The sequence below is a fragment of the Tamandua tetradactyla genome, chromosome 8 (genome assembly GCF_023851605.1).
Source record: "Tamandua tetradactyla isolate mTamTet1 chromosome 8, mTamTet1.pri, whole genome shotgun sequence".
In the NCBI taxonomy this organism is placed as follows: Eukaryota; Metazoa; Chordata; class Mammalia; order Pilosa; family Myrmecophagidae; genus Tamandua; species Tamandua tetradactyla.
The window spans coordinates 15,874,629-15,899,501 of NC_135334.1; the positions used below are offsets into that span (position 1 = coordinate 15,874,629).

General features: G+C 36.5%; 1 protein-coding gene and 1 pseudogene across 1 annotated transcript; both read left to right on the forward strand.

The window, feature by feature from the left end:
- The first annotated feature begins 682 nt into the window (after window positions 1-682).
- Window positions 683-1,621, forward strand: LOC143645006 (olfactory receptor 8G3-like). Its single transcript, XM_077114673.1, has one exon. The coding sequence runs from the start codon at window positions 683-685 to the stop codon at window positions 1,619-1,621; it is 939 nt and encodes a 312-aa protein (XP_076970788.1).
- Window positions 1,622-21,077: 19,456 nt separating this feature from the next.
- On the forward strand, window positions 21,078-21,981 carry LOC143645007 (olfactory receptor 8G1-like; annotated as a pseudogene).
- The last annotated feature ends 2,892 nt before the right edge of the window (window positions 21,982-24,873 follow it).

Below are 24,873 nucleotides of genomic sequence, written 5' to 3' on the forward strand. Positions count from 1 at the left end.
TGTTGAGTTATAAGCATGGGATCAGCCAAAAAGTTATATTCCTGCCTTCCAGAACAGAAGTTATGAACAGTGGAAGCTGGGACCATGGAGCTACAAAGTCTCAAGATGGAAAGGTACTGGCAGCTTGCTGTCCACTCAGCTATTTTGAGTTAAGATTGTAGTAAGGAAAATAACTCAGACTAATATAACTAGTTTTCAGAGATGTATGAATCTTATGTTTATTAAATATAGATCTCATTCACTATCCTTTCTTATTCTGGGTTAAATGAAAATGTAATAGTTATGCCTTATAATATGCATGACGCTAATATATACATGTTAAACATGAGAGAAGACAAGAACTCTTAGAAGAACCTTTCTGCTGACTGACTTTCAAATTCATAAATTGGTGCTTTCTGTTAAAAAGTTATGAGACATCAATTATAATGCCCTTGAAATTACTAATTCCTACTCTGGTCAACCACAATAATCAGTTTTCCCAGAGTAGATGATAAGCTGCAAGAAATCTCCATACTATTAATCTTTTCTGAGGAGAGAAAAAATAATGTTCTCCACATAATATCCCTTCTCTCTCCCACACATGCATATTCTTGTGCAACACTCGAACACAAACACACATATATGCATACATGATAGTATACTTATTTTCTCTTGTTTAACTTTAGAAAATGTTGAGAGGATAATGGACCCTGCAAATCATACCACAGCGACCGACTTCATCTGCGCTGGGCTGACGAACCACCCTGATCTCCAGCTCCCCCTCTTTCTACTCTTCCTAGGAATCTATGTAGTCACAGTGGTGGGGAACCTGGGCATGATCACACTGATTGGGCTCAGTTCTCCCCTGCACACCCCCATGTACTATTTCCTCAGCAGCTTCTCCTTCATTGATCTCTGCCATTCCACTGTCGTTACCCCCACAATGCCTGTGAACTTTGTGTCAGAGAAGAGCATCATGTCTTACCCAGAATGCATGGCTCAGCTCTACTTCTTTCTGATTTTTGCTATTGCAGAGTGTCATATGTTGGCTGCGATGGCATATGACCGCTATGTTGCCATCTGTAGACCTTTGCTTTATAATGTCATCATGTCCTACCCCGTCTGTTTCTGGCTCACAATGGGTGTATACGTTTTGGGCTTAATCGGCTCTACAATTCATACAGGTTTTATGTTGAGACTCTTTTTCTGCAAGACCAATGTGGTTAACCATTTCTTCTGTGATCTCTTTCCACTCCTGGAGCTGTCCTGCTCCAGTATCTTTATCAACGAGTTACTGGTTTTGTGCTTAAGTGCGTTTAACCTCCTGATTCCTGCCCTAACCATTCTTGTCTCCTACATCCTCATCGTTGTCAGCATCCTCCGTATTCGCTCCACTGAGGGCAGATCCAAAGCCTTCAGCACATGCAGCTCCCACATCTCTGCTGTTGCTATTTTCTTTGGGTCTGCAGCATTCATGCACCTGCAGCCATCATCTGTCAGCTCTTTGGACCAAGGGAAAGTGTCTTCTGTGTTTTATACTGTTGTTGTTCCCATGTTGAACCCCTTCATTTACAGTCTGCAGATTAAGGATGTCAAGTCTGCCATGAAGAAAATTCTGGACGGTAGAGCATGTTCATCATAAAATTAAGGTGATGACATCATATCAGAAACAGGTCTTCAGTCTGCTGAGGTATGTATTTTGTTAGATTAATTCTTGAAGTTGATATATATTCAGTGATACTTCCATCCCCCATATAACGCATCTCCAAAATTCTCCTTCAGGCCTCCTTGTCTTCAAATCTATATTACAAGGACACTATATGGAAAGGAGTTCCCTGGAAGTCTTTCGACCTCCCACAATTATCATTGGTCAGATGAGCACTGTGAGTAAATTCATACTTTATAAAAAAAAAAAAAAAACACTGTTGAGGAACTACAAAAAAAAAAAAGACTGTAAGACTGTTAAGGACCAAAGAATCCCTAATCTTATTTTAATAATAATCTGAACAACAATTAGAAACATTCTGATATTCAGGGAAAGAGCAATATACATCCTACTTAAAGGAAGGTAAGACAACATGGGAAATGTCAACTGAAATTACATCTTTTCTCAAGAGCATCAAGGTTTCCAGACAGGAGATAGGTACGCATGTTCACCCAACACTTATGATTTGAAATTATTAGGTGTGGCAGTAATTCAGTTAAGCACCAATCTCAATATATTCCATCATTCTCTCAACTAATAATTAATAAGTCACTTTTCACGCACCTACAATGTGCCAGAAACTGGGTTGGTTACTGGGGATATAAAGGAGAACAGGCACGACTTGGTCCTTTAGCTAGCTTTGTATCTATTGTACTTCTCACTCTAAAAATGTGCTGTTTTAGAAATTATAGGTTGCTTTCTGAGCATGTAGTAGCAAGGTCCAATCTACTACAAGATGGAGAATGTTTCCATGGTGATTTAAATTTCAAATATTTGAAAACAAATAAATTTATGCCAGGCAACTGAGAATAAGGGATTGGCAAGAATATTTTATGAACCAGAGAAAATTTGAAAGTCAATATGGTGGGCGGTGCAATGGTGACTCAGTAGCAGAATTCTCGCCTGCCATACCAGAGACCCAAGTTCAATTCTCAGAACCTGCCCATGCCAAAAAAATTTAAAAACAATAGCTAAGAAAATGTGACATATTTCAGAAACTGAAGGTAGATATATTTGAATTAAATCTGGAGAGGGGCGAGAGGTCATGTGGATACTTATCTTTTATTTTAAACCTAATGAAGGAAAACCTCACTACAGTGCCCTTGAAAGTAGATCATCATCTTATTTCTATATGAGTGCATCCTGGGGCTAGGAAATGTAGCCCCTTCCATTACTGATGTCTCAAATTGCTAAAATAGTTTACTTTATATCAAGTAAAAGATGTATCTTCGATCTTTCAAATACCATATATGATATGTAACTCTTCCTTTTAGATTCTCGCACATGTATGAAGATGCCTGTTAAGTATGTCATCACTATCAAATATTTTCCAAGCCCTTTACAGGTTCTGCATGCCATCCACATTGTCAAAATACCTTCTTAACAAGAAAACCCATAACTAAACATAAAATTCTAGATATAATATCAATGTAGCACAGTGCTTCCTAACCTCATGGCACTCATAGAAAATAGTGATATTTGTATGGTGTAAAGAGATAAGTGGATGAAGCAGTTTTGTGGCCAATGGTGACCACTCAAAAGTCTATGGATGCTGCAGAGCGTGGGTCATGGTGGTTCAACAGGCAGAGTTCTTGTCTGCCATCCTGGAGACTCCGGTTTGATTCTTGGTGCCTACCCATTAAAAAGAAAGTTTATGGATGCCACAGAAACAACCGCAGTACTCCAAGGCTAAGAACTGAAACTGTGGCACCATTATGCCCCGTCCATGGCACTCCAGCTCCAGCAACTCAAGTTGGGAAACTATGTTATAGATCTTATGGGGAATGTATCACATGATACTTGTATCAGTTAGGGTTCTCTAGAGAAACAGAATCAACAGGGAACACTTGCAAATATAAAATTTATAATAATGTCTCACATGATTATGGGAACACAGAGTCCAAAATCTGCAGGGCATTTTGTGAAGCTGACAATTCTGATGCAGGGTCTGGATGGACCCCACAGGAGAGGCTCACTGCTGAAGCAGGAAGAGAGCCTGTCTCTTCTGAATCTTCCTTAAAAGGCTTCCAGTGATTAGATTAAGCATCACTCTTGCAGAAGACACTCCCCTTGGCTGATTACAAATGGAATCAGCTGTAGATGCAGCTGATATGATCATGATTTAATTCTATGAAATATCCTCATTGCAACAGGCAAGCCAGCAATTGCCCAAGCAGACAAACAGGTACCACCACTTGGCCAAGTTGACACATGAACATGACCATGACAGTCCACCCCCGTCAACTTGGCAACTATATGCATCATCTTAAATGATACCTAGTTTCTAAATAAAAGTAATAAAATACACATTTTTTCTTTCACATAAAAATACTCAACTGTCCTGCATATAACTGAAAGCACATTAAATCTCTCCAGTATAGGGTGCAAGCCTTTGGGTAGTATTCATTCTTAAACTTGATATCTTACAACTTAAATAGTATAACATGAACAAAACAACATTGCAGTCCTCATTTCTGTAACTGATCACGTGCTTGTAGTTCATATTTATCGCTACCTTCTTCCACAACCCATTCCATGTTCTCTTTACCCTCAGCAAGCACCTCAGCTGTCTGTGGTTCTTTGCCTGGTGGGGTGACCTAACCTTCATTCCTGAAGTTTCAGAGCCATTGAAACTGGATTGGGCTGTTGCAGTTTTCCATTGATTTTAATCACAGGGCATGGTACTAAAGGACACAATAGGGGATCTCCCATACTCCAAGAAAACTCGTCTTTACCTCCATTATGTAGTTGCAGCCCTATTTCCCCTTCATAGTCAGGGTCCGTCACCCCAGACAATAATGCAAACCCCTCCTTTGCTTGTTGATCCAGGAGCATGAGTATCCCAAAGTGACCAGGTGGCAGTCTTAAATTCCAGTTCAATGGAATCATTGTTGTTTCTCCTGGTGGAAGCATGCCCCCTTTTGGAACTAAAACCTGTAGACCAGCAGAGCTCAGGGAAACAGGGACAGGAAGCAAAATTTTTCCTATTGGGTCTCTAGTGAGTGGTAATACTCACATTTATACCCCTTGGTTCCTGAATCCATGGACCCTGGCTATGGGAGAAACAGCACCATACAATGGATGCTGATTCAGAGCACATACAGGTTCCTGGAGAACATTACCCCAGCCCTTCAAGGTATTGCTGCCTAGTTGGGGCTGTAATTGAGTTTTCAAAAGGCCATTCCACCATTCTATCAATCCAGCTACTTCTGGATGATGGAGAACATGGTAAGACCAGGGAATTCCATGAGAGTGTGCCCATTCCCACACTTCATTTGCTGTGAAGTGTGTTCTTTGATCAGAAGCAATGCTGTGTGGAATACCATGATGATGGATAAGGAATTCTGTAAGCCCAAGGATGATAGTTTTGGCAGAAGCATTGTGTGCAGGGAAAGCAAACCCATATCCAGAGTATGTGTCTATTACAGTTAGAACAAATCACTGCCCCTTCCATGAAGCAAGTGTTCCAATGTAATCAACCTGCCACCATGTAGCTGGCTGGTCACCTTGGGGAATGGTGCTATATTGGGGGCTGAGTGTGGGTCTCTGCTGCTGGCAGATTGGGCACTCAGCAGTGGCTGCAGCCAAGTCAGACTTGGTGAGTGGAAGTCCATGTTGCTGAGCCCATGCATAACCTCTATCTCTACCACCATAACCACTTTGTTTATGAGCCCATTGGGCAATGATAGCAGTTGCCAGGGAAGGAGGCAGACTGGTATCCACAGAATGGGTCATCTTATCCACTTGATTTTTCAAATCCTCCCCTGCTGAAGTCACCCTCTGGTGTTCATTCACGTGTAAAGTGCTACTTTAACAATAGGATTCTGAGTCTGATTTTCAGAGATCTCAAGTCTATGGCTATAGGAAATATGAATTTCCTTCAGGAAACTCATAGAAACTTTTACATCTGCCAGATGGTGCTGAAGCTTCTTGTTTGAAGCCTCAAGCCTATCCCTTTCACTCCTTAATGTATCCAGTGTATCTAACAACAACCAGTCAACATTTCTGTACCTCTTATTTCTAAAAAACTCCATAAAGGTGTCAAAAACAGTATCCCCCAGAGCCTGGCTTCATACAAGTGAAGCATTAGGAGAATCGAATGGTGATATTTTGACTATTTCTTTTGCCAACTCAATTCTTGGATTGGGAGTGTCATTCTGATTATGGAAATCAGAGTCCTTAGTCTCTTTGAGTCCAGTCAGAGTAGAAAACCATTCATTAAAAACCCATTTCTAAGATTCGGTTTCTTAAGAACCATTCCTGGTACCAAGTTGTATTAGTTAGGGTTCTCTAGAGAAACAGAATCAACAGGGAACACTCACAAATGTAAAATTTATAAAAGTGTCTCATGTGACTGTGGGAACACAGAGCCCAAAACCCACAGGGTAGGCTGTGAAGCTGATGATTCTGATGGACAAACTGCACAGGAGAGGCTCGCGGGCTGAAGCAGGAAGAGAGCCTGTCTCTTATGAATCCACCTTAAAAGGCTTCCGGTGATTAGATTAAGCTTCACTCATTGCAGAAGATGCTCCCGTTGGCTGATTACAACTGGAATCAGCTGTGGATGCAGCTAATGTGCTCATGAAATGTCCTCATTGTAATAGACAGGCCAGCACTTGCCCACCCAGACAAACAGGTACCACCACTTGGCCAAGTTGACACATGAACCTGACCATGACAGTACTCTAAATATTGTACTTCTCATGAATGAGATCTGAAACTTCAATTACTTTATTAATCAGACACTTCATTTATGAACTTTACAGAGTCAATAAAGATTCATGAGCTTATTTTAACCACGTGAAAATTATACCCAAGCTACATATCCTGTAAGCAAATACTTGATTTTCAAAGCTAAATTAAACTTCTTAAAAAATCTTTGTCCTATTAAATTTCAATTTATTTGTTTTAATTGTTTTCAGTATCTGGATCCACTTTTCCAGCAGTTGTAAGGCCTCTGGACCTGACTTATGGTAACTTAGGAGGGTGTGTTGACCATAGGTTCAGCACCATGTCATGGGGGATTGACAGTCTCCAAGTTCAAGTTTAACTGAGAAAAGAAAATTTCCACAGAGAGAAATTAAGCCCCAACTGCTCTTTTTCTTACTGTACTACTTTCCATAACTTTATAATAAAAAAGGAGAGGAGAATGCCTTTGGTGTTGCTGATTTTCAGTGACCTTATCTCATCTTTTGACATAAAAGATTTATAGCTCCACTTAAGTTGATATATCCAGACCCTTGATTGTCATTGTCATATACGCTAAATTCTTTCTTACCTAAATTATATGTAATAGATTTGGGAAACCTATATTTTTAACTAACCCTTATGTTCATAGGCTATAATAACTTATTATGGATCCTATAGAGCTCAGATAAGGACAAATAGAAGAGAGGACATTTTGAAATACATAAAAACTTCAATATATTTTCCCTTGCTCTGAAACAGTGAAATTATTCAAAAGGCTTTATCTCCATGAGTTCACTCCAATTTTATTTTCCTATTATGCCTCATTATGGTGAATATTAGAGCTCCTTAATATCACATTTCTTTAACAATAATATTTCAGTACTCTTCTTCAGCACAGGCCTGTTCAGACATATTGACATTTAATTCAATTTTTCACAGTATTAGGTATTTCTTCCAGTTCCGTCAACTGTAAGCCAGATGATCAAGGCATCTACATCTTAATCTAAACTAAATTATTACAAAATACATAAGAGGATAAACCTTAGATAGTGAGTTTCATGAGGACAGAAACTATAGGGTTTTTTTTGGTTGTTGTTACTTTTAAATTCTTGTTCCAAGCTCCATATGTGGTACAATGCTGTCTCATTAATGTTTACTAAATAAGGGAGGGAGGTAAGAAGGATGAAATAAGACAAGTCCTGAAACACTCCCCACGGGAAACATGTCACTATTGACTTTAGTTTCTTAATCCAGTAGCCCCAAACATAATCATCAGAATTACTTTGATAATTATCATTGTTTTAAAATTTTGTTTTGGTTTTTAAAATTTCAGATCTTTACTCCTAGCCATTATTGATTCTGATTCACTAATTCTGGTCTTAGGATAGGAAATGTATATTTAAAAAAATTTCTCTAGGTGAGTTGAATTTGAAACTTCATGAATAAACTGTTTCAAGAACATATCTAAAGTTATAAAAAAACTAAAAAAGAAACTTACCTGGACTACAACCATTAAATACTGGAATAAGAGTCAATGTGGGGATATACCACGTATATTATAACAGAATGTTGAAATAATGTGCCAAGTTGATAAATCTGGAAATAGCAATATGAACACATCATTTGGAGATATGGGAATAACTTTCAGAAGAACTAGAAGCATAAAAAGTTTATTGGAGTTATCCTCCACAGAATAAATTTTCTTTGGGAAAAAGGGTGAAGACTGTAGGGAAGGTGATTTAGGAACTTTTGTTTCTCAGTATAATCATGTTTACATTTTCACAGTCATAACTTTTGTAAATACTATAATCTCCCTAGATGATGTTGATGATCAACCACATTGTGAAATCCCTGAATTAACATGCTGTGTGTTCAAATACTTTCTTCTACATCTGACTGTAAAGAGCCAAGCTGCATAATGCTACATAACCATATATTCATGAGGACATTATGAGAGCCTGTGCTGCCTGCCTGTCAGAAATGAAGATGAACTGTATCTATGCCATTTTCATATTGAACAACTTTAATATTGGCCTTGGGCTAAAATTTAAGTTACTTGAAACAAGTTGTGTTCTAGAAAGGAAGGCATTTACTGATCCTATGTGTGGATGTCAAGTGGATTCAGATAGAGAGAGAAGAGGTTATAGTGCATGAAGGTTAGGGCATTATAATGTCCATATTGAGTCCAATATTTATGTTCTTCGTAATTAATATCTTAAAGGAGGGAACATCTAGCTGAACTGATATTTTCCATAAATCCTATGAAATCACCAAAAATAGGCAAAAGATCCCATCAACACATCTTTGGTTTCTTAAGGTAATGAATATCTGTGTTCAGAAGTTGTAATCAGGGCTCATTAGGAGAAGAGAGAAACCAGAATACAATTGGGACCAGAAATTAGACAGATCCTCCAATTCTGAAGCAGCCCTAAGGGAAAGTTTCCTTAGTAGGGAAAGGTACTGGAGATGGTATTGCATTTTCTATGAGTCTTAAAACAATCAAATGTTGAAAGTCTAGGAAAGCGTAAAAGTCATCTAAAGGAGGAAGCATCTTCAGCAGATATCAAGCAGAATATAAGTAAGGAATGTGACTATAGAATAGGAGAAAAAAGGAAAAAAAGAATCTGGTATCCAAGATATTCTATAAGAATATATCACATCAACAAGGAAACTTTAAAACAAAAATTGTGATGAAATCAAGAAGAAACACACAAATAAAAAATTAGTAGGGGACTTCAGCATACCATCTCTTTCAATAAAAAAAAATTACTGTGTATATAGAAGACCTGAACAACAAATCTAGTCAGACTTAAACTAAAGAAATAGACCACACAGCTCTTCAAGAGTTGACAACATATTATTTTCAAATGCATTTGGAAAACTTACAAAAATAGACAATATGTTGTATGACAAAGAAAATGTCAATCAAATTTAAAAAATTAAACGTAGAGTGTATTCATTGACCACAATGAAAATAAGACACAATAACAAAAAGAAAGAGATACTTAAAAATATACCAATTTCTCAAAAATTAACAAGTCAGTTCTAAATACTTGGGACAAAAAAATAAAAATGAAATTATAAAATATTTTAACTCAGTAATACTGACAGTTTTGCACACTAAAACTTGTGCATTGCTGCTAAAGTGTGCTTAGAGGGAAATGAAATATTACATGTACATATAAGAAAAGAAGGAAAGTTGAAGATGGTGAATTAAACTTGCATTGCAAGGAGTTAGGAAAAAAATAGCGAGTCACAACAGATAAATGTATAAAGAATAAAACAGTTGTGCTATTCAAAACAATTTCAATAGAAAATTACCACATAATTCATTAACTCAACATAGCCAAAAGTTGGTTATTAAATTGATTACTAAAAAGTGATGAACTTCCAGCATGAATGATTGAGAAAAACTAGAAACAAAAAATACTGATTTCAGGAATTAAGATACAGAAAAAACCCACAAATATTTTTTGAAAGAGAAAATAAATCATTATGAAAAATATAATGCCAATAAATTTTATAATTTTCAAAATGGGTGAATGTCTTAGCATTTCAGCTTAGGAAAGAGTGAGAGGAAAATCAAAAATTTTAGTAGAAAATATCATCTCCAACACTTATTATATTCTATTTTATTAATAGCAGCCATTCTAATGTATGTAAAATGGTATCTCGCTGTGATTTGGACTTGCATTTCCTTGATGACTAATGATGTCAGGCATCTTTTTAGGTCCTTTTGGACATAGATCTTCTTTGGAGAGATATCTGTTCAAGTCTTTTGTCTATTTTGTAGCTGGGTTGCTTGTCTGTTTTGAAGGATTTTTTTTTTTTTTTACATATTCTGGATATAAATCCTTTATTGGGTATTTGATTTCTAAGTATTTTCTCACATTGCGTAGGTTGTATTATACTTTCATGATAAAGTCCTTTGAGGAACAAAAGTTTTAAATTTTGATGAGGTCTCATTTATTTATTTAATTTTTTATTTTTGTGTTGGTGCTTTGTGTGTAATTTCTAAGAAACCATTGCCTAACACAAGTCCTAAAGATGTTTTCTTCTAGTAATTTGATAGTTTTTGTGCTTATATTTCATTCTTTGATCCATTTTGAGTTAAAAGGTGTGAAGTAGGGGTCCTCTTCTTTTTTTCAAATGGAGATTCAGTTTTCCAAGGAACATTTGATAAAGAAACAATTCTTTCCCAATTGAGTGGTCTTTGACACCTTGTTAAAAATCAGTTGGCTCTAAATGTGAGGGTTGATTTCTGAGCTCTCAATCCTATTTCATTGGTCAATATGTCTGGTCTTGTGTCAGTACCATGCTGTTTTGATTATTGTAGCTTTGTAATAAGCTTGAAGGCTGGAAAGTGTGAATCCTCCAACTTCCTTCTTCTTTATCAAAGATGTAACTTACCCTTCCATACAAATTTTTAATGCAAGTTTATTGAGATATAGCCACATACCATACAATCAATCAAGGTATACAATGAATGGCTCACAGTATTATCATATAGTTGGGCATTTATCACCATGATCAATATTAGTAATTTTAATTACATCAAAAAATGAAAGCAAAAATAAAAAAGAACATCAAAACCATCCCACACCCCTTGTCCCCCTCTGTCATTTATTTTGTATTTATTTTCTTACTCATCTGCCCATACACTGGATAAAGGGAATATCAGTCACTAGGTTTCATAATCAGATGGTCACACCATTAAATCTATATAGCTATGCAATCATCATCAAGAATCAAGGGTACTGGGTTACAGTTCAGCAGCTTCAGATATTTCCTTCTATCCATTCTAATACACTAAAATCTAAGAAAGAATATTTCTATAGCGCATAAGAATAACCTCCAGAATGAATTTTAGACTCTATTTGAAATCTCTTAGCCTCTGAAGCTTTATTTTGCTTCACTTTTCTTCCCCTTTTTGATCAAGATGGCATGGCCAGGATCATCCCCAGGAGTCATGATCCATGCTGCCAGGAGGATTTACACCCCTGGGAGTCATATCCCTCATAGTGGGGAGGGTAGTGAGTCTATTTGCAGAGTTGGCTTGGAGAGAGAGGCCATATCTGAACAACAGAAAATGCTCTCTGTGGGTGACTCTAAGGTATAATTCTAAGTAGGTTTAGCTTCTCCTTTGCAGGAATAAGTTTCATAAGGACAAGCCCAAGATCGAGGACCTGGCTTATTAAAGTGGGAGTCCCTAATACTTGTGACAATATCTGGAATTCCCCAGGTCAGGGAGTATAATATCTCTATCCTTTTCCCAGTCCTTCAAGGAGACTTTTCAAATAGATTTTTATTTTCTGCCTGGTTACTCTGGAATCTATCAGAGTTTTACATTAACCTGTTCAGCAAAGCAAAATCTCAATCCTTATTCAAGTTTCCATGTAATCATTTTGTTTGAATAAACTGACCACATAAATTAAATCAGATAGTATTCTATAGAAAATGTAAAAATTGTACCGAATAAGCATTTCTTGTATGGTCTTACACAGAAGTTGAAGTTTTGAAATGTAGTCAATATCATCCTTTATCTTGTATTCTGATTTACCTTAGTCCTAACCAAGACAACCTCAGTCATATGTCTAATTAGAATCTGATCTCTTTTTCAACTTCTTTAACAGTTGCTATATGAAGTAATGTTGAATTTCAGAGCTGCAGAAACCTACATCTGAGTCTCAGGTGTCACACAGATACCCAAAGTTCTAGGGAAATATCAGGTTATAAACAAAGAGCTCAGCATCACAGAATTTAGAAATAACAATTAATATTCAGGAATAGATTTGCTTCTGTAAGAAACAATCTAGGAACAATTGCAATACACCTTTTTGTACATTCTGTTCTGCTTCATCGTTGATTGCTCAATATCTGCCCACATTCTATCCCCTGAAACCCTATGCTTTTGAATTCAATTTTCAGAGTTGCACATTATAGTTTGTCCATATTAATGAGGCTTTATAATACTTGTCTTTTTGATTCTGGCTTATTTCATGCGACATACTGTACTCAAGGATCATTCACCTGGTTGCCTGCCTTACAACATCATTCTTTCTTGCAGCTGCTCAGTAGTACATTGTATGCATACACAATAGTTTGCTCTTCTGTTCATCAGTCAATGTGTCCTTAACAGTTGCCATTCATTGCAATTGGTGAATACTGTGGCCATAAATATCTGTGTGCAAATGTCTATTCATGCCCCTGATTTCAGTTCTTCCAAGTATATAGCTAAAAAGGGGATTGCAGACTCATACAGCAACCCAATACTTAGCCTCATGTGGGAATACCACACATACTCCAGAGGGGTTGCACCATCCTACCTCCCTGCCAACATTGAATAGTTACCTCTCTCTCTCCATACTTTTCCAGTACTAGCATATTTCTGTTTATTTTTTAAACAGTTTTATTCCCACACTTACCATCTATTCTAAGTAAACAATCAGTGGCTCCTGGTATAATCAATATAAGTATATATTCACCACCACAATCTATGTGAAGACATTTCCATTTTTTCTGCAAAGAAAGAGGAAGAGGTAAAAATGAAGAAGAAAAATAAATAGGAGAATTAACAACAACCACGACAACAAGTACCCCATATCTCTTCCTTACATTACACTCTTATTGACATTTATCTTCAATGTATTGCCTTTGTTACAATTAATGGAAACATATTACAAATTTACTATTAACTATAGATCTTAGTTTATACTTATTTTTTCCATATACTATCCCATTTTCAGCTCCCAGCAATGTTCAACCTATTTTTGTCCTTGCATCTAAAGTGAGTCTAAGAGAAAGTGCTTTGCATAGCTGTGATCTTTTCAATTCATTTAGGCCTACTTTGTGCCCCAACATGTAGTCTATCCTGGAGAATGATCCATGAGCACTCAAGGAAATGTGTACCCTGCTATTTTTGGATTCAATGCTCTGTAAATGTCTGTTACGTCTAGTCCATCTGTTGAATTATTCAAGATCTCCATTTCCTTGTTGATCTAGATGTCCTAGCCATTAATGAGAATGATTAATTGAAGCCTCCAACTATTAATGTATGTGTGTCTTCTTCTCTCTTCAGTGTTGTTAATGTTTTATTTTACCTCATTTATTTTTTGCTTTGGCCCTGAGCCAGAGTGCCATGTTTTTTTTTTTTTTCTGGATAAGCACTGGGAGTTGAACCTAGGTCTCCAGCATGGCAGGTGAAAACTCTGCCTGCTGGGCCAGAGTGCCATTTTTGGAGACTTTTTTATTCTGTACAGGTTAATGTAATACCCAGATACATTCCAGAATATTTTGAGCAGAAAATAAAAAAAGTATTTGCAAAGTCCCCTTGAAGGATTGGGGGAAAATGTGAATCTGTTGTATTTCCCTACTGGGGGAATCGTGATATTTTCTGAGGCATTAGGACTCCCAATTTAATAAGTCAAGTCCTCGATCTTGAGGCTTGCCCCTGTGAAACTTATTTCTGCAATGGCAAAGCTAGCCCTGCATGTAATTATGCCTAAGAGACCCCCCCCCCGAGAGCCTTGAGCCTCTTATGCTGCTCAGATGTAACCTCTTTCTTTAAGACAAATCTGCAAACAAACTCACTACCTTCCCCACTAAGTGGGACGTGACTCCCAGGGGTGTTAAGTCCCCCTGACGATGTGGGACATGACTCCCAAAGATGAGCCTGACCTGGTATTGTTGGATTGAAAATGACCAAAACAGTGAAAAGAAATGTAACAAAATAAAGTTTCTGTGGCTAAGAGATTTCCAGTAGAATCCTGTATGCCATACCCAAACCAACAGTATTCCTCAAAACCCTAGGGAGTGAGTGTCTTGAGGTCTATCAAAGTCCCTATAAAAGATTTTCTTAGGACTTTTCTTTTCTCAGAATTGTAAGACTTCCTGATTGAGCCTCTGCAAATACACCCTGAAGCTCAGAGGTACCAGTCTCCCCAAGAACAACAACCAGTTTCATTCCTCTACCCTATAAGGGTAGTACCCATTTCAGCATGAAGAAGTTAAAATGATAACTGTCCAGAAATTCCCAAAAATTGAAAGATCAAATGAGAGACAGAAGGTATACCTGAGAAATTAGGATTTAAGAAATCATTGTGACTACAGACTCATATAGATATTTCTTTTAAGAGTCTAGTGTTTTAGAAAAGCAGAAGGAAATATCTGAAGTTGTTGCTCTATAATCCCGTAGACCAGATCTTTGATAATGATGGTATATATATATATACCATCATTATATATATATATATATATAGCAAAAAAAAAAGGGCAGTCCCCCATGTTTGCATGGATCTACTTCTGGATATTTTGCTTTGTTCCACAGATATATATATATATATATCTGTCAATACTACACGGTCTTAGTTAGCCTACCTCTATTGTAAGGCTTGAACATGGGTAAATTGCAATACTGGTAGTCTATGACAATGGGAGATGGTAAGGGGTATGGGATATTTGGGCTTATCTTTTTTCTTTTAATTTCATTTTACAAATGTTCTAAACTTTGCAAATGTTCTAAAAATGATCATGGTGATTAATATACAGCTATGTGAAAATATTGTGAAACACTGATTTTATTACTTTAGGTGGATTGTATCGTGTCATGGTCAGGTTCATGTGTCAACTTGGCCAAGTAGTGGTTGGGCAAGTGCTGGCTTGTCTGTTGCAATAAGGACATTTCATAGAATTAAATCATGATCATGTCAGCTGCATCCACAGTGATACCATTTGTAATCAGCCAAAGGGGCGTGTCTTCTGCAATGAGTGATGCTTAATCTAATCACTGAAAGCCTTATACGGAGCATTCAGAAGAGACAAGCTATTCCTGTTACGGCTGGTGAGCCTCTCCTGTGGAGTTCATCCAGACCCTTCATCGTAATCAATGGCTTCACAGCCTACTCTGCGAATTTTGGACTCTATGTTCCCACAGTCACGTGAGACACTTTTATAAATTTTATATTTGCGAGTGTTCCCTTTTGATTATGTTTCTCTAGAGAACCGTAACTAATACATATGGTATATGAAGATATCTCAATAAAAATACATAAAAATAAAAATTAGGTTCTTGTAGACAGCATATAGATGAGGTTCTTGTAGACAGCATATAGATGAGTCCTGTTTTTCAATCCATTCTGTCAGTCTGTGTCTTCTGATTGGTGAATTTAATCTATTAATATTTAATGTTATTACTGTAATGGCAGTACTTTCTTCTAGCATATTGTCTTCTGGATTTTATATATTATGTTTTTCTCTCTCTCTCTCTTTTTACCCTTACTGATACTCTTCATTTCTACACTCCTCTCCAAATTTCTCTCTCCTATCTCTTGCTGTATGCCTGTAGCACTCTTTTTAGTATTTCTTGCAGAGAAGATCTCTTATTCACAAACTCTCTCAGTGTCTGTTTGTCTGAAAATATTTTAAACTCTCCCTCCTTTATGAAGGACAGTTTTGCCAGATGTAGAAATCTTGATTGGCAAGTTTTCTCTTTCAGTATCGTAAATATTTCATACACTCCCTTCTTGCCTCCATAGTTTCTGCTGAGGAATCTGTACATACTCTTATGAGCTTCCCTCGTATGTGATAGATCACTTTTCTCTTGCTGCTTTCAGAATTTGCTCTTTGTCTTTGACTTATTTTTTACTTCTTTTTTTTTTTTGCATCAGCAGGCACTGGGAATCAAACCTGTGTCTCTGGTATGGCAGGTGAGAACTCTGCCTGCTGAGCCACCATGTCCTGCCCAGATTTTGACATTTGACAATTTGATTAGTATGTGTCGTGAAGTGTGTCTATTCATATTTGTTTTGTTTGGAGTGTGCTGTACTTCTTGACTCTATAGTCTTATATCTTTCATACAAGTTTGGAATTTTTCATTCCAAAGTGATTATTTCCTTCATTATTCTTTCTGTCCCTTTTCCCATCTGTTCTCTTTCTGGGACACCTTTAGCACGAATATTCATGTGCTTCATGTTGTCATTCAATTCACTGAGATACTGCCATATTTTTCCATTATTTTCTCTGTTGTCTTTTGTGTGTAGAATTTTAGATGTCCTGTCTTTCAATCAACTAATCCTTTCTTTGGCTTCTTCAAATCTGCTGTTTTGTGTCTCCATTGTGTTTTTCATCTCTTCTATTTTGCCTCTCATTCTGATAATCTCTGCTATTTCTTTTTGCAAGCTTTTAAGTACTTCTCTATGGTCACCCAACATCTTCTTTATATCTATCGTCTCTTTTGCCATATCTTCCTTCAATCTGTCGATTTAATTTAGATTAGTTTGAACATCTTTCATTAGTTGTTCCAACTCCAATATATTCGTTGCAGTGTTAGTTTTTCTTCTGACTGGGGCCATATCTTCATTCTTCCTAGTATGGTTCAGGATTCTTTTTGTTAGGTCTAGGCATCTGATTCCCCTGATTAATTCATTCTGCAGGTCATTTTCTCTCTTTTTCCTAGGGTTTTCTAGTTGGTTGTCTTTGTTTTCTATACGGTCTTCAACATTCAGTTCAACTTCTTCTAGAACTCTAGCACAGCTTCTGTTTAACTGGTCAGAATTTTCCAGCTCCTTATCTCTGGTTTTTGCTCTGCCTATATGAAATCTTTTTTTAAGGAGAATCTCTCCAGATATGATCAACCCCAACTTCAGATTTTTCCCAGACTGGATAAGTCCAGGTCTCAGGAAGTTTGAAATATATTCTTTCCTAAGGAAGCTTTGTGTCTTTAAACACCTATTGCTTCTCTTCTGTTCCTCAAAGGGCTGAAAAATGGTTGCTACTGCCTGTGTTGGGGTATGATTGAAACATTTGTTTACTGCCACCTTTGTCTGGGTAGAATGAAGCAATACTGTCCTCAGAGTTGAAATCCAGCAATTCAAATTTTCTAAGCAAAAGTTGTGATGAGTTGTCAGCCACATCATGCCTCTTCTTAGGGAAGAAGGTTTTTATTTCCTTTTCTGACATTAGCAGCTAGCCGGAGACCTGACCCTGCAGTGGCCTGCCGGGAAGGTGTGGGTAAGTGCCAGTAGATACTGCCTGGAGAGAGCAACTTCCAGTTTTTCATCATAATTTGTTGCTCTCTTCCTCCCACTCTTCCCTGCATGCATTATTATTCTTTTTTTTTATTATTTAAAAAATTTTTTTGGCATGGGCAGGCTCTGGGAATCGAACCCAGGTCTCCATCATGGCGGGTGAGAATTCTTCTACTGAGCCACCGTTGCCCACCTGCTGTATGCTTTGAAGCACTGTTCTGGTCTCTGGGGTTTCAAAATAGTTGTTTCAGAGAGTTCCTGTCTAATAGTTGTTTTAGTGGAAGGACTGATTTCTGGAGTTCCCTACTCTACCACCCTTCCAGAAGTCTCCTCCCATATGTACTTTTTATGAGCTAAGTAAGTTTCCACCTGTTCCTAGTTTTCTAAGAGTTCATTATTATTATTATTATTATTGTTGTTGTTATTTTTAGTAGTACTAGTAATAGTTGGTGCCATTTCTCACTAACCTTATTTTCTTAAATGTAAAGACCAGTGAAAACATCTGAAAGGTACTGCTTTCTCAATGACTGATCATATTAATAATTAAATAAAGTTTCCATCTGTCATTAAAAAAATGTGTATAGCTTCAATTGTTGCATGTTGTGATATACATATTCAAATTTGTTACTCTTGTTCAGATCTTTTTCACTCTTGCTGTTTTTTTTAGATTTCTTTGTTGTTAATTATTATTGTCTTATATATTTTATTTATGACAATTTAATCAAAATTATACCAACATTTAATTTTATATAGATTATATCAAGAATGATTTCAGTGGGCCACAGTGACTCAGTGGCATAAGTCTTACCTGCCATGCCAGAGACCCAAGTTTGATTCCCGGTGCCTGTCCATGTAAAAAAAAAAAACAAAACAAAAAATAAGAAAATAAAAAAAAGAATGAGTCTACTGATTTTAAGTGTAATGTTCACATAAATGAGTTTTGAGTAAATGCCTATAACGTACACCAGTTTAGCCAACACTCTGATAATGATATGAAACTTTTTCATCATCTTAAATCTTCTCTCATGTCCATTCCCTATCAATTTCCCATATTTCTCCTAACCTCACTTCTATCACTATAAATTAATTCTGCTGTTCTACAATGTACATAAATAGAATAATACAATATGAACATTTGTTTGTTTGGCTTCTGTTGCTCAAAATATTTCTGCATTCTATTTGTATTATTGCATATAACTGGGGTTTATTTCTTTTTATTGATGAATAGTATTCCATTCTATGCATATATCGTAAAATATTTATTCATCTCTTGATAGTATTTGGATTGATGTCTAGTTTGCTAGCTGCCAGAATGCACTATACCAGAAATGGAATGGCTTTTAAAAAGGGGAATTTAATAACTTCCTAGTTCACAGTTCTAAGGCCGAAAAAATATTCCAATTAAAAAGTCTGTAGAAATGTCCAATCTAAGGCATCCAGGGAAAGATACCTTGGTTCAAGAAGGCTGGTGAAGTTCAGGGTTTATCTCTCAAATGAGGAGGCACATGGTAAGCATGACATCATCTGCTGGCTTTCTCTCTTGGCTTCCTGTTTCAGGAGATATTTTCCTTCTTAATCTCCAAAGGTCCCTGGCTGGTAGACTTTCTGCTTCTCGTGGCTATGTTGTTCTGCTCTCTCAGAATCTCTTGCTTTCTTCAAAATATTTCTTCTTTTATAGGATTCCAGTAAAGTAATCAAGACCCACCAGGAGTGGGAGGAGACATGCCTCCACCTAATCCAGTTTAACAACTGCTCTTGATTGAGTCACATCTCCAGGGAGATGATCTAATTTAAATTTCAAACATATAGAACTGAATAAGGATTAGAAGAAATGGCTGTCTTCACAAAAGGGGATTAGGATTAAAACATGGCATTTCTAGAGTAGATACATCCTTTCACACTGGCACAAGGTTGTCATTAATAAAGCTACTATACACATTTTTGTACAATTATGCTTATATTTTTCTTGGGTAAATGTTAAGGAGCAAAATTGTTAGGTTATAAGTGCATGTATAACTGTACAAGAAATTACCAGATTTTTCCAGGGTGGTTGGATAATTTTACATCCTATACCAACTCTGTATAAGGTTTTCCAGTTGCTACATATCCTCAACAAACCTTGGTACTGTCTGTATTTTTTTAATTGGCCATTTCACTGTAGGAATTTAATTGCATATCATTTCATTTCCTTTCATTCCTCAGATGATTGATGGTTTTAGCATCTTTGCATGTACTTATTAACTGTACAACTCCTTCTGTTAAGTACCTTTCAAATCTTTTGCTTATTTTAAAAATTTGGTTGATTGTCTTCATATCATTGATTTGTAAATATTATTTATATGTTTTTGATAAAAACTCTTTGTCAAATCTATTTGTTTTCTGTGGTTTGCTTTTAATTTTTTAATGATTTCTTTTGAAGGTCAATTTTTAATTGCGATAAAATCAAATTTATTCATGATTTTATTATGATTTTTTGTATATGTGTGTGTCTTAGCAGAAATCTTAGAGTACACCAGTGTATTGAAGGTTTTCATCAATATTTTCTCCCTGAAGTTTTATAATTTAGTATTTGTGCTTAGATTTATGTACTATTTCAAGTTTATTTTTGTTTAAGGGTGAATTAGAAAATATTAGGTTTTCAATAGTCATTGTTTTCTCCCAAAGTGCAACTACTATTCATTTGGAAGTTAACTTGGTATATATAATTGTTAAGTCATCTGTAGTGATTAACAGAAAAGAGAGCCAATTTTGTAATTCCACATCTCCTAATTTCTTGCCTGTGCTTCTGTCATTCTGTCAACGTTAATGAAAAATAAAATAATTGAAAGGAAGAATTGAACCTTATGATTGCTGTTTCTCTATTTTGAAGTGTGCAACTATACTTTACTATCCAGTTGAAATAATGTTATAATTAATAACAATGATAAATGTTATTCTCATTTTCAGAATGCCAATTCCCTGCCAATTAGATCATCATGTTATTCTATTTGCCTAAATTATCAGCTAGTAAATGACAGGGACAGAATACTTTTACTCTTAAAGAAAGCAAAGATCCATGTTTTGGGACCACAAACCACCACTGTGGGTCAATCTAGCTGGTAGATCTGCATGATGATTGTTGTTAGCATTGGTTTATTTCAATAAGAATATTGAAAAATATGAAGATTTTATGTAGAAATCCAGATTTCCTGATAATCATAAAAATATATATCAAAAAGTCTGACAATAGTAGGCCTTAGATTACCTCTGCCAAAAACTAACTATATGTTATTAAAGGCTCTTGCCCTTAAACCAGGCTGGTTCTCTCCAGATTGTTGCTTAGCCAGCTTCAGTGATATTTATTAGCTGCTCTAAATACTTAGGCTTGTAAGCCTTACCTTAAAAAAGATGAGCATGGCTAAATTATTTTTAAGAGATAAATTTAGTGCATTTGGTAATACACATAATGAATGTTAAACCAAGGCAAATTTTACTTGGGTAAATTAGCCTAGAGCTATTTTTTTTTTTTTAATGTGAGCAAGCGCTGGGTATCAAACTGGGGTCTCCCGCAAGGCAGGTGAGAATTTTGTCACTGAGCCACCATTGCACCACCCAAGCTAAATTATTTTTAGAGAGACCAAGGGAATGTCTAAGCCATGCACTTATCTTATAGGATGCCAGTGTGTCTTTCTTTCTCCCCTTCAGAAAGTGCTAAGAAGAAAATGGCAGCAGGAAAACATTCCACAGCAACTGAGTTTATCCTTGCTGCACTGACAAAGCAGCCTGAGCTCCAGCTGACCCTCTTTCTCTTCTTTCTAGGAATCAATGTAGTCACAATGGCGGAGAACCTGGACATGATCACACTGACTGGGTTCAATTCTCCCCTGAACATGCCCATGTTCTATTACCTCAGCAGTTTATCTTTCATTGATCTCGTTCATTCCATTGTCATTATCCCTACAATGCTGGTGAACTTGGTGACCGAGAAGAACACCATCTCTTGTCCAAAATGCATGGCTCAGCTCTATTGCTTTCTGGTCTTTACTGTTGCAGAGAGTTACATGCTGGCTGCAATGGCATATGACTGCTATGGTGCTGTCAGAAGCCCCTTGCTTAATGAAGTAGTTGTGTCCTATCAGGCCTGTCCCTGCCTCCTGGTTTATATTATAGCCCTGGTTTGTGCATCAGCTCACGCAAGCTGTATGTTCAGGATTCTTATCTGCAAATTCGATGTTATCAACCATGATTTCAGTGATCTTCTTTCCCTCTTAAAGCTTTCCTACTATAGTACTTATGTCAATGAATAATGAATCATTAGCACCTGCATCTTCATCATTACCAGCTTCCTCTGCATCTTTTCCACTGATGGCAGGTACAGATCCTTTAACAAGTGCAGCTCCCATATTTTGGCAATTTTGTTCTTCTTTGGTGCTGCAGCACTCCCATACCTGCAACCGTCTTCAGTCAGTTCAGTGTATCAAGGAAAAGTGTTCTCTGTTATTTTACACCATTGTAGTGCTGATGGTGAACCCTCTGTTCTACAGTCTGTGAAACAGAGATGTCAATATTACTCTAAAGAAAATGCTAGAGAGAACATTCTCATGAATATCAATATTATGAGAATGATTTATTAAATCTGATTATTTTGAATATTCCATTGTATGAATCGATGTGTTCCATTTTAGCCCATCTATAAATAGTTTCTCTCATTTTGTGGGATTTTTAATATTCTATTTTGTAAATGTCATCTTTTCTTCTGTTATTTCCCTTCTGAGGTTTTCTATCATCTGTATCCCTGAGAAATATATTAGATGAAATAGTAAGGATGACTTGGATATGGAGACCCATACATATGTTGCCATCACCTTCACCCTCTTCTTCCACACAATTGCTAAAAATCAGTCACCAACCATAATGAAGATACTGTCTTCCAATAGTGATAATTAACCTCCTTTATTTCATCTGGTACATAAACAACATAAATCATAGCCATCTGATAACTATAATCTGTAGCATTTTGCAGATTGTTAACCTTGGACAGTCTCTTTTCTACCATATCCCTCCCTATATTTTCATTTTCTATTTATTTCTTCTATATGTTATTTCAGAAGGCCTTGCAGTCTTTAAAATTCAAGTACACTCATGCATGTGTTGTGATAGTGTCCAATCCAACGTATCCAAGGCTTTGTTATTTATCAGCATAGTCTGCAATTTTTTTATTGTCCAAATCCATACTGGACTGTAATCTCCATGAAGGTATCTCCCTGTGCATATTTCATTCTTTCACATTCCCAATACCTACTACAATGCTTGCCATATAGTAGGTTATTGATAATTACTTCTTTCTATAAAATTCTTACAGGAAATCTAGTTAGTATACAGCACCATCTTCAGCCATTAACCCTTTCAAAGAACTACAAATATTTTTTTCAGTTCCTATCAATTAAGTTCAAGTTTGTAGAGTTCTTCAAAGATCTGTGAGATGAACTGATAGCATCATGAGCTATTTCTAAGGAATGATTTCAAATTGTTAGCTTTGAGCTCCTACTGCTGCAAATCACAGTAGAGGTGTGATAACTTATGAATATTTAATTTCTTAAGTCACTAAATCCTGTCAACCAAGAAATGTTTGAAGCAAGTTTTATTTTTTTCTTCATGCTCAAGTATGAAGAACAGGAAAGTTAAAAGAAACTAAGTATACCTGAAATCTGATGGCTTAATGCAGCAAATTTGGTGGTAGAGCGATGTCTTGGACAGTACAACATAGTATTGTCACAGAAATCCTGCATACACAGAACAGAAAATAACTTCAACTACTCTGTCAGAAATGAAAACTTTGTTGTTCAAATAATGAGCGACTTTTATGATTTGTAAAATACACTTCTATAAATTTATTCTAAAAAAGAGAAGGCACTAAATAGTTATATGCCATAACCTGTATCGTTACAAGAGAAAATTTGATTCATCCTTTTTTGTTCAGGGTGGTTAAATTACTCTGAATGGATTCCAGTTTACATGACCTGCTTTACTTATATATGTTTGTCACAGCTTTCTGGGTACCCAGTTTGTAGTTTGGTGGGACTTTAGCTGTAGGAAAGACAGCTGAATAGATCATAGCTCAATACGGTTGTTTCCTGGGAACTCTAAAATTGTTCAATATATCACACTGACATGCCAAGTAGATAGGCTCTCCTTGCCTCAGCACAGTTTCAATCAATGACTCTTCTAAGCTGAGCCAAAAAAAACTGTAGTGTGAATTTGTTTTTTCCACTTGAAGTTGTGTTAAGATATCTTTAAGCTAAAGCAGCTTATTGGCTTCTTTGTGATTACCAGTATCTAGGTTTCCTGGCTACTAAAACAGACAACGTATAATGTGTTGCCTTAAGCCATGGAAATTTATTGGCTTACAGACTTGAGGCCTCCTAGGAGAATTTCAAAATCAAGGCATCAACAAGGTGATGTTGTCTCCCTGAAGACCTGTCATTCTTGGGCTGGTTGTCAGTAACATTGGGGTCTTTGACTTTTCTATGACATGACAATGTACATGATGGCATCTTTCAGTTTCATCAGTTTCTAGCATCTTCTCTGCATGGCTTTCTCTATATATATCTGAATTTCATTCTGCTCACAAAGAATTCCAGTAATTGGATTACAGACCAAACTAATTCAGTTGGCCACATCTTAAATAAAAATGACATCTTCAAAAGGTCCTATCCATAATAGGTTCACACCCACAAAATGGATTAAGAAGATGTTTTTCTCATGTACATGATTCAACCTACTGCAACGGTGTAACTCAAGATAACCAGTTAAAAATGTGCCTGAATCTGACCTAGAAAATACCCTTCTAAAGCTATAAAAACTCAGTTATTTCATCAGATAACTCATCTTTAAAACTCCACCTAAATTATCCACATCATCCCTCTATTCCCTCTAATTTTAGAGAAATTAGTTCTTTTCTTCTTTGTTTATGCTCGTTATGGTAATTTTGTGATAATTTGAATGTGTGTTCTTTTAATGTCTTCTGTTTCTTTTCATACTCCAATAGAATTTTGCTCCACTCAAATATTTATTGATGAATATAGCAGATGCCTCCAGTGCCCTCTATTGCATTCTTCCAGGCTACCTCTCTTTTCAACAGCAGCTATATTTGTTAGCTCTGTGCAAGCAGAGGCTCAGCTTGCATTGATAGCATTCCATTTCACTTTTCTCTACAACTCTGGGTATCCATTAGTTCTGTGTATAAGTCAGTCCAAAATTGCAGGAGATTCTTGCCACTGGGGTTAAGTTCTACCTAAAGGGGATCATAGACTTTTATAAGTGCACTATTTCCTGTCTCTTGGGGTGGCCATTTGGGGAGACACTATGCACACCCCTCAGAAGGTGCTGGCGAAATTGAGCTCCATTTCCCAGTATGACGCCTCAATAACACCTCAATATTCCCATTTACACCCAAAATTATTCAAATGACTTAAAAATAAACAGATTAAAGCCCCA